Source organism: Petaurus breviceps, unplaced genomic scaffold (assembly GCF_028583685.1).
Source record: "Petaurus breviceps papuanus isolate PSGF00001 unplaced genomic scaffold, PetGlider_PUasm1.0 79, whole genome shotgun sequence".
Lineage (NCBI taxonomy): Eukaryota > Metazoa > Chordata > Mammalia > Diprotodontia > Petauridae > Petaurus > Petaurus breviceps.
In genome coordinates this window covers 16,159,558-16,173,215 of record NW_027186523.1, presented here as the reverse complement: position 1 = coordinate 16,173,215, position 13,658 = coordinate 16,159,558, and the positions used below count along the sequence as shown (strand labels likewise).

At 39.5% G+C, this 13,658-nt stretch overlaps 1 protein-coding gene across 1 annotated transcript in view; it reads left to right on the top strand.

Moving 5' to 3' along the window:
• The window catches only part of UCMA (upper zone of growth plate and cartilage matrix associated), a 58,015-nt gene extending 44,357 nt beyond the window's left edge, over positions 1 to 13,658 (top strand). Inside the window, exons 6-7 of the mRNA XM_069106213.1 lie at positions 2,976 to 3,074; positions 13,037 to 13,658. Of these exons, the coding sequence (XP_068962314.1) occupies positions 2,976 to 3,074; positions 13,037 to 13,134 (197 nt within the window). The 3' untranslated portion in view covers positions 13,135 to 13,658. The remainder of the gene's footprint in view (positions 1 to 2,975; positions 3,075 to 13,036) is intronic.

Genomic DNA, 13,658 nt, shown 5'->3' with positions numbered 1-13,658 from the left:
TTTGTCTCTGTCTCTCTGTCTCTGTTTCTGTCTGTCTCTCTGTCTCTGTCTGTCTGTCTCTCTCTCTCTGTCTCTCTCTCTCTGTCTCTCTGTCTCTGTCTCTCTGTCTCTCTCTCTCTGTCTCCCTGTAATGCTGATCAAAACAATGACCCACCCTGTTTCTGGAGGATTGATACTGTCGCTTGCTGTCCATCTCCTGTCAGAATGGTGATAGATTCAGGCTATAAAATGAGGGATACTTTTGTTGGACACAGCCAATATGGGGACTGTTTTGCTTGACTTTACACATTTGTTATGAAGATTTTGTTTTTGTTTTTTCTTTTAATGGGAAGAGGCAGTAAGAGAGAGGATTTAGGTTTTTGTTAACTGAAAAAAACATTTTAATTTGTTTTTTAAAAGTTACAGTTTTTGGTGAGTTGTCTGGCGTACTGAGAGGTTCAGTGACTTGCCTTTGGTTACACAGTGAAAGAAGTAAGGTTGGAAACTAGGTCTTCTTGAGTCCAAACATGGCCCACTGTTCCTCATGCCAAGATGGCTCACATATATGTATAATTTGTTTCCCTCGTGGCACATAGTACAGTCTTGTACATAACAGACCTTCAATACATAGTTATTTGATTACTAACTAGATAGTAGAGATACAATAGAATTTTTTTCATGTGATGGGAATGAAAGAGTTAAGGAGTTTAGGGTTAAAATAGCCATCTTTTCTAAGTTAGATAAAGAATGCTGCAATAAGAAGGTAAACATATGGCTCTCGTATAATTCTAGATTCGAAATTTTAATTTTATGAACATAAATTTGATTTTTCCGACTAATGAAAATTAACCTATCTCTTTCTCACCTCTCCACCACATTGAAAAAGAAAGGAAAAAAGAAGCCTTATGACAAATATAGATAGTAAAACAAAACAAATTCCCACATTTTTTACAAATTAAATTTTTTTTTCTAATTAACCAGGTAGTTTTCAAAAGAAGGTCTCCAAGAAAGCAAACTCCTGGAAATGTTTCTACTTGAAAAACAAGCATTTCTTTAGGAGATGGCAATGTTTGCCATCCTTTTAAGTTGGCTCCAGCCAGGGATGTGTGGGTTGAAGCTTTCAGGAGCTCAGTATAGACAGTGCACATAGTATGTGGAATGAGCTCCCCCTATGCTGCAGGAGGCACAGGGTAGCTTGGTGGACACTCGGGGCTCTACAGCAATTTCTGCATCCACTGTCACTAGGCAATTTACACGCAGTGAACTTCTGGGACTGGTGCTGAATGATGGTCTCCTTGGTTACCCCTCTGGCCACATGGGACCAAAGGAAAGCAGCATTTCATAGTTGTAATCAACACACTGCATTACTGTGTGTGCCCAAGGAGCTTTACTTTTATTTTTAATTAAAGACAAGTATTTATTGAGTACTTGCTCATAAAGGACATTATTTTTATTTGACAAATGTAAAAACAAACATTTTAAATTAGCAATTAAACTTTATTTTAAAAATTGAACACAAAATATTATTTGCTGGAGACATGAAGATATACAAAGATAAATCTGGGTTTGCTTATGAAACCTGTATTAATGAACTTGAGCACAAATAAACACTTATAAGTACATCTATCTATCTAAACTATCATCTATCTATCTATCTATCTATCTATCTATCTATCTATCTATCTATCTATCTATCCTTCCATCCATCTGTCTGTCTATCCATCCAGCTATCCATCTATCTATCATCTATCTATCTAAGCAGTTTGGATCAAATAATGATAATATAAATAAAATGTTTTGAAAGCTTTAAGCATTTTGTATATGTCAGTTATTATTAATATTGTGTTATTTTGTCCAAGGCAAGGCTAGGCATCAGTTCATCTGAAAAAGACCTGGAAGTCTCAGTTCTCAAGCAGTGTGGCAGCTAAAACTGCTAAGGAGATTGCAGGTTGTATCGAGACAAAACATCTTGTCCAGGATTCCTAGGCAGGTGATAATCCTGCTACAGTAAAAAATTAAAACTTCAGTGAACAGTAACTGTATCTGGCATGTAGATATTTATTTACACTTCTCCTTATTAGAATGTAAGCTCCAGGCGGCAGGAAATATTTTTGCTTTTGTTTCCTCAATGATTAATCCACAGAGTAAGCACTTAATAAATCCTTGTTGATTGATTGACTGATTGAAATAATTTGTAAGCCTTCCTGATAGCCCACACATGCTGTCTCCCTCTCTGCTTCCAGGCTATGTCTCAGATTTCTTCTCTTTAATTTCAACAATCAATTTAGGTCCTTTGGAGACTGCATGGCATAGTGGAAATACATTGGATTTGAAGTCAAGGCATCTGTGCCAAGTTGCTTAATTATCCTTACTACAGAAGTCCTGGCCAAAAAGAAAAAAAATACTTTTTTCTTTTCATGACCAGTCTTTCTTGTTACTACAGTTAAAATCATGGGATTTAGAAATAAAAGGGAAATTAGAGGTCATTTAATCTAAAATTCTCATTTTACAGATGAGGAAACTGAGCCCCAGAGGCATTAAGCAACTTGGCCAAGGTCACATAGTTACTGTTCATCAGAGGTTTCAAATCTTCACCGTAACACACATGACTTCAATGATCACAAAGCAGTTCATTCTTTGTGCTAGGGGGAGTAGAATTTTTGTCTTTGAAAATATGCTTGTGTATGAAAGTAATATCAGTTTTAAAAACATCCCTTGTTGAGAGCATGGTACTCCCCAAATCTTGCAGTGGACCTGGCCTAGGTCCACTCATTAGATAAATAATTTACCTCCTGGGGGATTCCTGAGGCAGTCCATGGCAGGTTTGAAGGTTAGCTGTGGCTCCTCCCCCCTTCCTCTCCTTCGTGCTAGTCTATATCTGCTTTTCCCCAGGGAGAGATGTGAGGAGAAGCAATAGCTGGGTTTAACGATTGGGTTTTCCTATGAAATTAGGCATTCCCTTCCTCCTTGTAAACTCTGTAAATTCTCTTCCACAGCGGAAAATAGGCAACAGCTTCGAGCGGATGAGCATAGGCGAGAATATTACGAGGAGCAAAGAAATGAGTTTGAGAACTTTGTGGAGGAGCAGAATGATGGTAAGTATTGTGTGCGCGTGCGTGTGTGTGTGTGCATGTGTGTGTGTGCGTGTGTGCGCCTGCGTGTGTGTGTGTGTGTAAAGTGAAAGAACATTGTTTCCACCCTCCTTCCTTAGCATTTTTATACTGGTAAAACAGTGTCTGGTTTGAATTAATATCAAATGCTGACTTCAAGGAAGAAAATAGGGATATGTCACAAAAAGGCAACATGTAGAAAACTGTTAACAGCCACACTACCCCAGATTTATTAAGGTCCAGTGGTTTTTTCACCTAGGGATCTTTGACATTGGTGACTGTTAGAGTACTCAGTGGGTTGAATTCCACTAAATATAGTTTTTTCCTTAAGAGTTGTTTAATAAATTGTCATTAGAGAAATTTCTAGTGCAGGACAAAGACATTAAAATGCCTATATGATGAAATTGAAATTCCAATAATATCATAAAAATATATGGCGTGTAATGATTTTTGAAAAGAGGATGGTAATGGATACTTCTCCTGAGCCCAATTGGTCTTATCTGGATGCCAGGCTACTTGTATTTTCCAGCTCCTAGTGGAGAGATTAAGAGGGAAAAAAGACCTTTGGTTGGTCCTCTGCTTACTGGAAAAATAAGCTTCTAACTACTGCAGCTCATAGAAAGAGCCATTATGTTTTCAATTGCTCTTCAGAAGAGACGCAGAACGGAGAGGTCTATTCTCCTCCAACTCCATAAGGTTGAAAGAATGTCCGTTATTTTAAAGCTCTACTTAGCCTTTATAGGCACGAAGTCACATACTTGTATCTCATCTTTTGTATTCTAAGCTCTGCCAGATCTGAAGATGAGTAGATGAATCTCTGACCTTTGGCACGGAAGAAGTCAGTTTTGAAACAAAGGGATTCTGCCCATTTATTTCTGGAAGCTCAGTCCCATCAATATGATTCACTGGAGGGGAGGCCAGGTAGCACAGTGAGCGAGAGCACCAGCTCCAGTGTCGGGATGACCTGGGGATCGAATCCGGGCTCAGACTCTTAGCACCCACCCAGAAACACCTGGCCGTGTAACCTTGAGCAAGTTACTTAACCCCAATTGCTTAGGGGCAGCCATGTGGCTCAGCGAGTAAGAGCACCGGCTCCAGTGTTGAATCCCGGGCTCAGATACTTGGCACCCACCCAGAAATAACTGGCCAGTGTTACCTTGAGCAAGTTACTTAACCCCGATTGCTTAAATTAAAAAAAAAAATATGATTTACTGGGGACCACAATTTTGACTCCAGAGGGTCCTGCTCTATCCACAAACAGAAAGCCACTCCCTTAGTCTAGTTAACCTTAAATACTGGGGAACTACTTTTTCCTGGGGGGGGGGGGGGGGGAAAGAGAAAGGAACAAGCATTTATTAAGCTCTTCCTATGTACCAAGCACTGTGCTAAGTGGTTTTTTTGTAAATAGTACTTTTTTTCAAATTACATATATAGTTTTCAACATCAATTTTTACAAGATTTTGAGTTCTAAATTTTTTCTTCCTCTCATCCCATCTCCCCAAGATGGCAAGCAATCTGATATAGGTTATACTCATGGAAACATTTCTACATTAGTCATGTTGTGAAAGAAGAAGCAGAACATAAGAGGAAAACCACAAAACCCAACAAAAAAGTGAAAATAGTATGCTTTGATCTGTATTCAGACTCCGTAGTTCTTTCTCTTGATGTGGATGGCGTTTTCCCATTGTGAGTCTTTTGGAATTGTCTTGGATCATTGTAGTGCTGAGAAGAGCTAAGTCTGTCATAGTTGATCACTGCACAATATTGCTGTTATTGTGTACAATGTTCTCTTGGTTCTGCTCACGTCATTCAGCATCAGTTCATGTAAGTCTTTCCAAGTTTTTCTGAAATCCACATGCTCATCATTTCTTATAGCACAAAGTGTTTCATTATATTCACATATCACAACCTGTTCAGCCATTCCCCGATTGATGGGCATTCCCTTAATTTCCAATTCTTTTGTACTAATTTTACAAATCTTATTTGAGATCTAATGGTTTGGCTAAAGCCTGAGGAAAAGGCAAAGTGTTCTATCCTCCATTCAAAATAATTAGAAGGTAACTGAATGTCAGTTAACTTAAAATATTGCTAAGAATGGCCAAACAGGAAAGTTGCTAACAGTGTGAATGAGGGATTGGAGGTAGGAAAGTAGAGGCAGGAAAACCTGTTATACTCTTGTCATAGACTACATGGGAGGTAAGAAGGGCCTGCCCTAGAGTGATGGAAATAGGAATTTAGAATGAGGGGGACTAATACAAGAAATACTGTAGAGGTAGAATCAATAGGATTTGGTAATTTAGTAAATATCAGAGATAAAGAAGACAGAATAATCAAAGAAAATACAGTTTCCAACATTAGAGAATGTGCAAAGCATGATGCCATGGAAAGAAAATGGTCAGAAGGAAGAAAAAATAATGAATCTGATGTATGATATCTTGAGGTACCAGGTGGGGATATCTATAGGCAGATGAAGATGTGGGACAGAAGCCTGATTGGAGATAAATATTTGAAAGTTTTTTCACACTTAGGGAAACCCAAGAGTCTGTCTTATGATAGTAGGTTCTCATTTAATAAATTTCCAGGATGGGAAGATGATGAAATTAATCTCTTTAGTTGAGTTTGTATTTGGCTAATGACTCACTTGTGGGTCCCCAAAGACCTTTTGAATATGGCTCCCACTCAGTACCACTATACCTACTTGTCCATTCCATTCACCCAAATTTCCCTGCTCATACCTGAGGCTAAACCCAGCAACAGAAAATGTGAGGAGTTGTATGAGGAGGCAGAGCCTGGCTGTTTTTTCCCTGTCTCAGCAACTGATTCAATGAGTAGTGATGATGGTTGCAGGGGGATATTTAGCTCATTTCCAAGTAGCTTGAACAGATGCCAGACTTTTGACTCTAGTATATAGTCCTTTCCACCCCTGGCTTTGAAAAACCCAGGGCTTTATCTATCACACTTCTATAGAGATCTAACCTCAGGATAAGAGCAAAGAACAGCGAATTAGAAAAGAGATCTGTAAAACATGAGCCAGATACATGCACAGGCACAAATCATCCAACAATGAATGGTATTGAGAGACACCAAACTTCCCATAGTAACACCATGACTACTGCTGCCAATGGTCTTTGTATATTGATATAACCTGATCACTAAGATTCCTGGAACAATTTTTAAAAGCCCCCACACACTGCATTTTCTAGTTACTTAACTGAGTTTTCTGTATATCTTTGCAGAGAAATTTTATATTTTCAGTGAGTGAAATCATTCTTGCTATGTGCACATTCATAGGGCCATAGATTTAAACTCAAAAGAATCCTTAGAAGTCAACCCCTTCATTTTAAAAAAGAGGAAATTTGGGACTGAGAGGGCTAAATGACTTACCTAAGGTCACCCAGTAGTAGAGCCAGAACTTGAACTCAGGTCCTCTCACTCACAGTCTATTCATTGAGCCACTACACTACTTTGCTGCCAAGAATGGACTGCCTTGCTTTAGATGGGAATCAATTTCTAGGAAAGATTTAACCGCACCTAGATCTTCCCATTGTCAGCACTCTTTCTCTGGAGATCTCTAATACCTGTTTGAATGAGAAGTCTTAGCAATGATTTCATATTGGGCTGTTTTTTGTTGCTGTTGTACAGTTGTTTTAGTTGTATCCAACTCTTCATGACCCCATTTGGGGTTTTCTTGGAAAAGATACTGGAGTGATTTGCCGTTTTCTTCTCCAGCCCATTTTACAGATGAGGAACTGAGGCAAACAGGTTTATGTGACTCGCCCAGGATCACATAGCTAGTAAGCATCTGAAGCCAGATTTAGAACTCAGGAAGATGTATCTTCCTCATTCCATCCCCAAACCTTCCATAGGAAGATAGACAGACAGACAAAGAATGGCCCTGTGATTTTATTGGTAGTGGGATTCAGCCAGTCAATTAACATGAGTTCTGTCTGCCTGACACTATGCTAGGCACAAGGTACATGAAGGAAGGCATAATCCCTGCTCTCAAGGAATCAAGGCTCTAATGGAAAACAAAAGCAGAGAATAAGTCATTTGCCCAACACCACATGTTAGTAAGTGTTTGTAGGAGAATTTGAACTCACATCTTCCTGACTCCAGGTCCAGCACTGCACTCAGTATCTACATAGATGGACATTTTCTCCTTTTTTACCTCCCCTGGAGGTCTCTCTTTTGGGGATCCATTCATAGGGATTGTTTAGGGACCTTGATTGTTATTTTTAAGATGTCAGATGTGAGGGAAGGAAAGACCTATAACTTCTTAATGTATCTATCCTGGGCCAGTGAAGTGTCTTATCACTTCCTGCCCTGGGACTATTCAATGGAGCTAATAGTATTCCAAGGCTCTTTATTAGGAGTCTTTTTTTTTTTTCCAGGAGACTGGCAGGTGGTGAGATTGGGAGAGAGTAGAAGTGAAAGGGAGGCCATGTAACTTTCATTTCCATCCCTTGTTTTATGTGATGGGTAGGAAAGGAGGAAAAGACAGATGGTGTATCCTTTAAAAGGCTTTTACATGGAAAGACTTGCTTGAAATAAGGAAAAACACAATGAGCAGAACCAAGAGAATACGGTATACAGTAACAACGATATTGTTTGGAGAAAGATTTTGAGCAAATAAGTCATTTTGAGTTTTTTAAGTACCTAAATTAACTATAAAGGACATAGAAGGAAAGTTGCTATCTGCATTCAAAGGAAGAATGATAAATAGGTGTATGTACAGGATAATTTTACATATATATCTATTTGTATCTTCTGGTAGCCATCTCTAGGGTAGAGAGGGGAGGGAAGAAAAAAAGGAAAGGAGAAATTTACACAATAATTTTATTATATATTTAAAAGGAATAGCAAGTTGTACATAATAATTTGCAGCTTCATGTACAATCATCTTTTTAAAAAATATACTATGTTATGGAAATGCTTGTTTTATTCCATAAATTAAAAATAAAATAAATTTTTAAAAAAGAGGATTCTTTTATGTAGACTCCCTTCCTCTGGTCCTTATTACCTCCATTTTAATCTGTTTTCACTGGGGAGGGCTCAGTGTGCTGCTAGGAGGCAAGCAGTGAGATGTTATTGAGGGCAGCCAGCCAGTCATGTACTCCTGAGGTCACTGGCCTCTGTACCTGTTTGTTCTGGACTTCTCTGAAGTGTCCTTTTACCCAGAAAACTTGTGTAAAAAGAGCACAATAATAAATGATCAAAGAGCCTAGAAAGCCTTTAGCCATTAATATTCTCCAGAGGTGAGAGGGCAGCCCCAGGTGCATGCTTACTGCCTTGCTGAGTGGCTCTCAGCCAAGACACATAATAGGGGAACTGACTTTACTCATTGAAAATACAAACCTCTTTGGGAATACATTTAGAAAACTTAGACCAAAGTACTAACTAGAAAATACAAATATCCTAGAATTTAACCCCTTTCACTTGAGACTTAGTGAGACTGACTAGTCTGTTGTTTTTAAAAAAAAATCAAGGATTTATAGAATTGCAGAATTAGAAGGTAAGAGGTCCTTTACTCCATCCTCTTCCCAGTTACAACATGGAAAAATAAGCTCTGATTTTTTTTTCAACATTGTTATTGTTAATATTATTACTTAAAGAAAGGGGCAGCCAGATGGCATATGTGCCAGGTCTGGAGTTAAGAAAACTCATCTTTCTGAGTTCAAATTCAGCCTCAGACATTTACTACTGTGTTTCCCCGATAATAAGACACTGTCTTATTAAATTTTTTTGGACAGAAAAACACCAGAGGGCTTATTTTCAGGGGAGGGCTTATTTTAATGAACATTGACAGCAATTTTAATAAACAGGTAAATGTGAACAAAAAAATGTACCTTTATTCAATAAGCAAATCACTGGGGAAGAACAGGATGACGCGCTCACTGCTGCAGCTCTGATTGGATGCAGCTCGGAGCGTGGCGTGCGTTTCACAGTGGAGGGAGGGACGGTGCATACAGAGGGTACCGTAATGTAGCATGTAGCGCAGGGGATCATCTTCACTACAGTAGCAATCTCAATAGGGCTTATTTTCGGGGGAGGGCTTATTTTAGAGGAATCTTACACAGTAAGGGGAGGGCTTATTTTTGGGATAGGTCTTATTATCGGGGAAACATGGTAGCTGTGTGACCTTGGGTAAGTCATTTAACTGTTTGCCTGTTTTCTCACCTGTAAAATGAGCTGGAGAAGGAAATGGTGAACCACTCCAGGATCTCTGCCAAGAAAATCCCAAATAGGGTCCCCGAGAGTTGGACATGACTGAAAAAGAATGAGCAACAATAAATACTTAAAGGAGAGGCAGCTTGGAGTATTAGATAGAAATGTCCTCCTTCTGACACACATTGGCTGTATGAGTATGGACTAGACCCATGACTTTACTGGAGGAAGCTCTCTCCAGGGTCATATGGCCAATAGACATTAGAGGCAGAACTTGAACCCAGATCCTTCTGGCTCTGAGACTAGTTCTATTTTCACAAGGCTGATAGCCCATTGCCTATGTGACCCTGGGTAAATCATTTAACTTTTCATTGTGCTGGGTAACCCTCTAAGAAGATGTTGTAGAACACCGGCCCTGGTATAAGAAGTTTCTCATTGGGAACTGCCTATACCAATTAAATATTATTTCCTTTAGCAAGTATGGGAAAGTTAATATTTGTCCTCAATGGTATATGGGAATCTATATGGTCAGTAAATGTGTGTGAGGGAGGGCACTTGTAGAGAAAACACAAGACCAGAGCCTATGAATGGGGAAGGCCCACATGCAGGGGAGTCTTGGAGCCATATATAAAACTTCCTCATTAAAAAATGAGATTTATTGAAGGATATCTAAGGGCTTCTGAGGGTGGTTTTAGGAAGGCTGGAGATGGCCAAGACTGTCTGGGGAAGTGGCACCTCACTTACTTGCTTGCCTACTTTCCCTTTTTGTACAAGAAAATCCCATCTCTGACATGTTTCACTTCCTGTGGTTCACTAGATTGGTGAGGATGCAGGGTCTGAGTTATAGGTATGCCTCAGGATCTCTGAGCATTATAATTGGTTGAGGAGGTGAAGGAGGGAGAAAATGAAGCTGAAAGAGAGTCTGACTGACCTCCATGACTAAATTTGGGCCTGTCTTCACAGAGATAGGGGGCTTGACTCTGATGCCTTTGATTAGACTCTAAGATACTCTCCCCTGCCCATGTGGTTTTGGGTTTATACAAAGAATAGAGGTCAAATTTTGTTCATGGCTTGAATTTCTGATTTAACTCAACTAACCTGAGTTAGTCTCTAGACTCTAAAGTATGCTATGGGAATATGGGCACCATAATTAAACTAACATTCATTCAGGGGCTTTGATTCAGTTTTTCATATACTGGGATATTATATTTATTCGATGGGCTAACAGGCAACTGAAAATGTGTATGTGTACACATACATTTTCTAACCAGTAACAACAATTTGTTGCCATTTGTAAAGGAAAATGGCATTTTAAAAAATGAATGGATGGCACTTAGAAATCTAACTAGCAAACATATCCTTGTATTGTGCTGTTTTTCTTTTTTTTTTTGGAGGGGAGAAGGCAGGGCAATTGGGGTTAAGTGACTTGGTCAAGGTCCCATGGCTAGTAAATGTCTGAGGTCGGATTTGAGCTCAGGTCCTCCTGCCTTCAGGGACAATGCTCTATTCACTGCACCACCTAGCTGCCCCTAATATATTGTGCTGTTTTATGACACATCATGGTCATTGAAACCACAAATAGTTCAGTGGGTCCTGACATAATACTATAAATGTTCATTCTTCTTGTTGTTTTGCTGTTTTCAGTAGTGTCTGACTCTTTGTGACTCCTTTTGGGGTTTCCTTGGCAAAGATATTGGAGTGTTTGGCCATTTCCTTCTCCAGCTCATTTTATAGATGAGGAAACTGAGGCAAACAGGCTTAAGTGACTTGCCCAGGGTAATACAGCTAGTAAGTGTCTGGGGCAAATTTGAACACAGGTCTTCCTGACTCCAGGTCTGGCACTCCATCCACTTCAACATCTAACTGCCGTTGTTCGAAAATTTCTCAAGATGTGGAAGATGGAATGTAGTCACTCAATGAAAACCTCATGGGATTTTGGGTTACATTGTGGAGCATGGTGACCAGGACTAAGGAGTCAATAACCATGTTACATGTACTCTGCCCTGGAGTCAGACCTCTTCTGGAGTATTGTGTTTGGTTTTAGAAAAGCATTCACAAATGGAAGAGTGAGAAAGCAAGACAATCCGGGTACTGAGTGGTTTCAGGTTTGATTCTTAAGAGATCAGTAGAAATAGCATTTACATAGTGTTTTGCAAGGCAATTTTCAAATATTATCTCATTTGATATTCATCATAACCCTAAAAGGTAGTTTATATTATTCCCATTTTACAGAAAAAGAAACCAAGGCAGACAGAGGTTAAAGGACTTGCCCAGGGCCACACAGCTAGTAGGAGTCTGAAGCTGGATTTGAACTCAGGTTTTCCTGACTCAAAGCTCTATCTGCTGTACTAATTGTACATTACAATATATTGCTTAAAGAGAACTGGGTCTGACTAACCTGGATGGAAGATATAGAGGAAAACATGGTAGTGGTCTTTAAGTAGCTAGCTGAAGGGCTGGCATATAGAAAAAGTTTTTTTTTAGTTTGACTCCTGAAGGCAAATCTAGGAGTAAATGGGTGGAAGTTTCAGAATAGCAAATCTAGACTTGATGTAAGGGAGGGAAATTGCTAGTAACTAGATCTATACAAAATGGAAATGAACTGTCTCAAACAGCAGTGAGAACCTTCTCGATGCAGGATTTTAAGCAAAGGCAGAGTGATTACGAGTCTTCTACATTCATATCTAACATGGTATAACACTAACATTTATGCTAGCTAATGTTCATTAATACAGTAAGTTAACCTTGATATAGCACTTATTATGTGCTAGGCACTATACTTTCCAATTATTATCTCATTTGATCCTCACATCAACCTGGTGCTATTATTTTCCCCATTTTATAGATGAGGAAACGGAGGCAAGCAGAGGTGAAATGACTTTCCCAGAGTCATACAACTAGTAAGTGTCTGAGACTGGATTTGAACTCTGGTCGTTCTGACTGTGCCACCTGGCTGTCTATAGGGCTTGGCTTGAGAATCAGGAAGTTCTGGGTTAAAATCTCACTTTGTATACTTATTAGATATGTGACACTGGGTAAGTCATTCAACCTCTTTAGGACTCAGTTTCTTTTATTTTTTTTTTTTGGAGGGCAATTGGGGTTAAGTGACTTGCCCAAGGTCACACGACTAGTAAGTGTGTCAAGTGTCTGAGGCTGGATTTGAACTCAAGTCCTCCTGCCTTCAGGGCCAATGCTCTATTCACTGCGCCACCTAGCTGCCCAGGACTCAGTTTCTTTATCCATCAAATGAAGGGGTCAGCATCACAGTGCCTCCATAGGCAACGAAATGAATCAGGGTCATGATGCCCGAGTTCCAACTGCCTCTAATGCCATAGTCATGCTGATCACACATCTCATGAGTTGGAGGGTCGTTTATTTTATTGTTTAATTTTTTGGTTATTTACATATTGGGGACAATGTGAAGAGTAATGGGGAAGTAATTTTTTACCTTGAAACTTTAACATATCTTCTCAGACACATTTCTATACAACTATACTTAGATGTACGTGCACATTGATCACCAACACACCATTTCTCAGTGATGCCCTTTAACTTTTTCTCTTGGTTTTCTCTTGATTGGTCCTTAGTTGCCTGGCCCCATAGAGATCCAAAGTTCCCACGGTTGTGATCACAATCAATGCTGACCCATCTCATCTAAACTAGCTGGTTTACCCCAAGGAAGAATGACCCAACAGGACTTCTCAAAGGCTAAGGCTCCATATCTAAACCAGAAAGAATGTGTAACTGATCTGTGACAAAATGTCTCGTTCTCTTCCCTCCAGAACAAGAAGAGCGGAGCCGGGAGCAGATTGAACAATGGCGTCAATGGCATTATGATGGTCTTTACCCACCATACCTCTATAACCGTCATCACATCTAACTTCAAGCTGGGAGCAGCTCTATCAGGAAGTTTGAAAGAACATTTAGAAATGTTGGCTACACGCACACACACACATGCACGCACACAGCTGGGACACTCTGGTTGAGAGATATTGACAGTTAGGAGCCTTAAGAACCTCATCATAGCATCCATTGTTTCCCATGGCCTTGTAAAGCCCCTCTGGTTGGTTGGCTAGGAAGGTCTGGGCTTTTTCTTCTTTATTTTCAGATGCTTACTTTTTTGTGTGTCCTGAAGAGTCCAAAAGCCAAAGTAATCCAATATAGCAGGCCCAAACTTAGAGTAGTTTCTCCTTGTTTTGCTCTTCAAAGCTGGATGGCTGATCAAAGGAACAGAGCCCAGACTAAGTCAATAAATAAAATATATATTTGCTTTCAGATTGCTTTGTAATTTATTTGAGGAATACCATATTTACAACATAATATTTTTTAAATTCTCATTTCCAGTTCTGAATTCTCTCCTTCCCTCCTCTACCTGTTCTGAAAGGCAAAAAAATACGATACCCA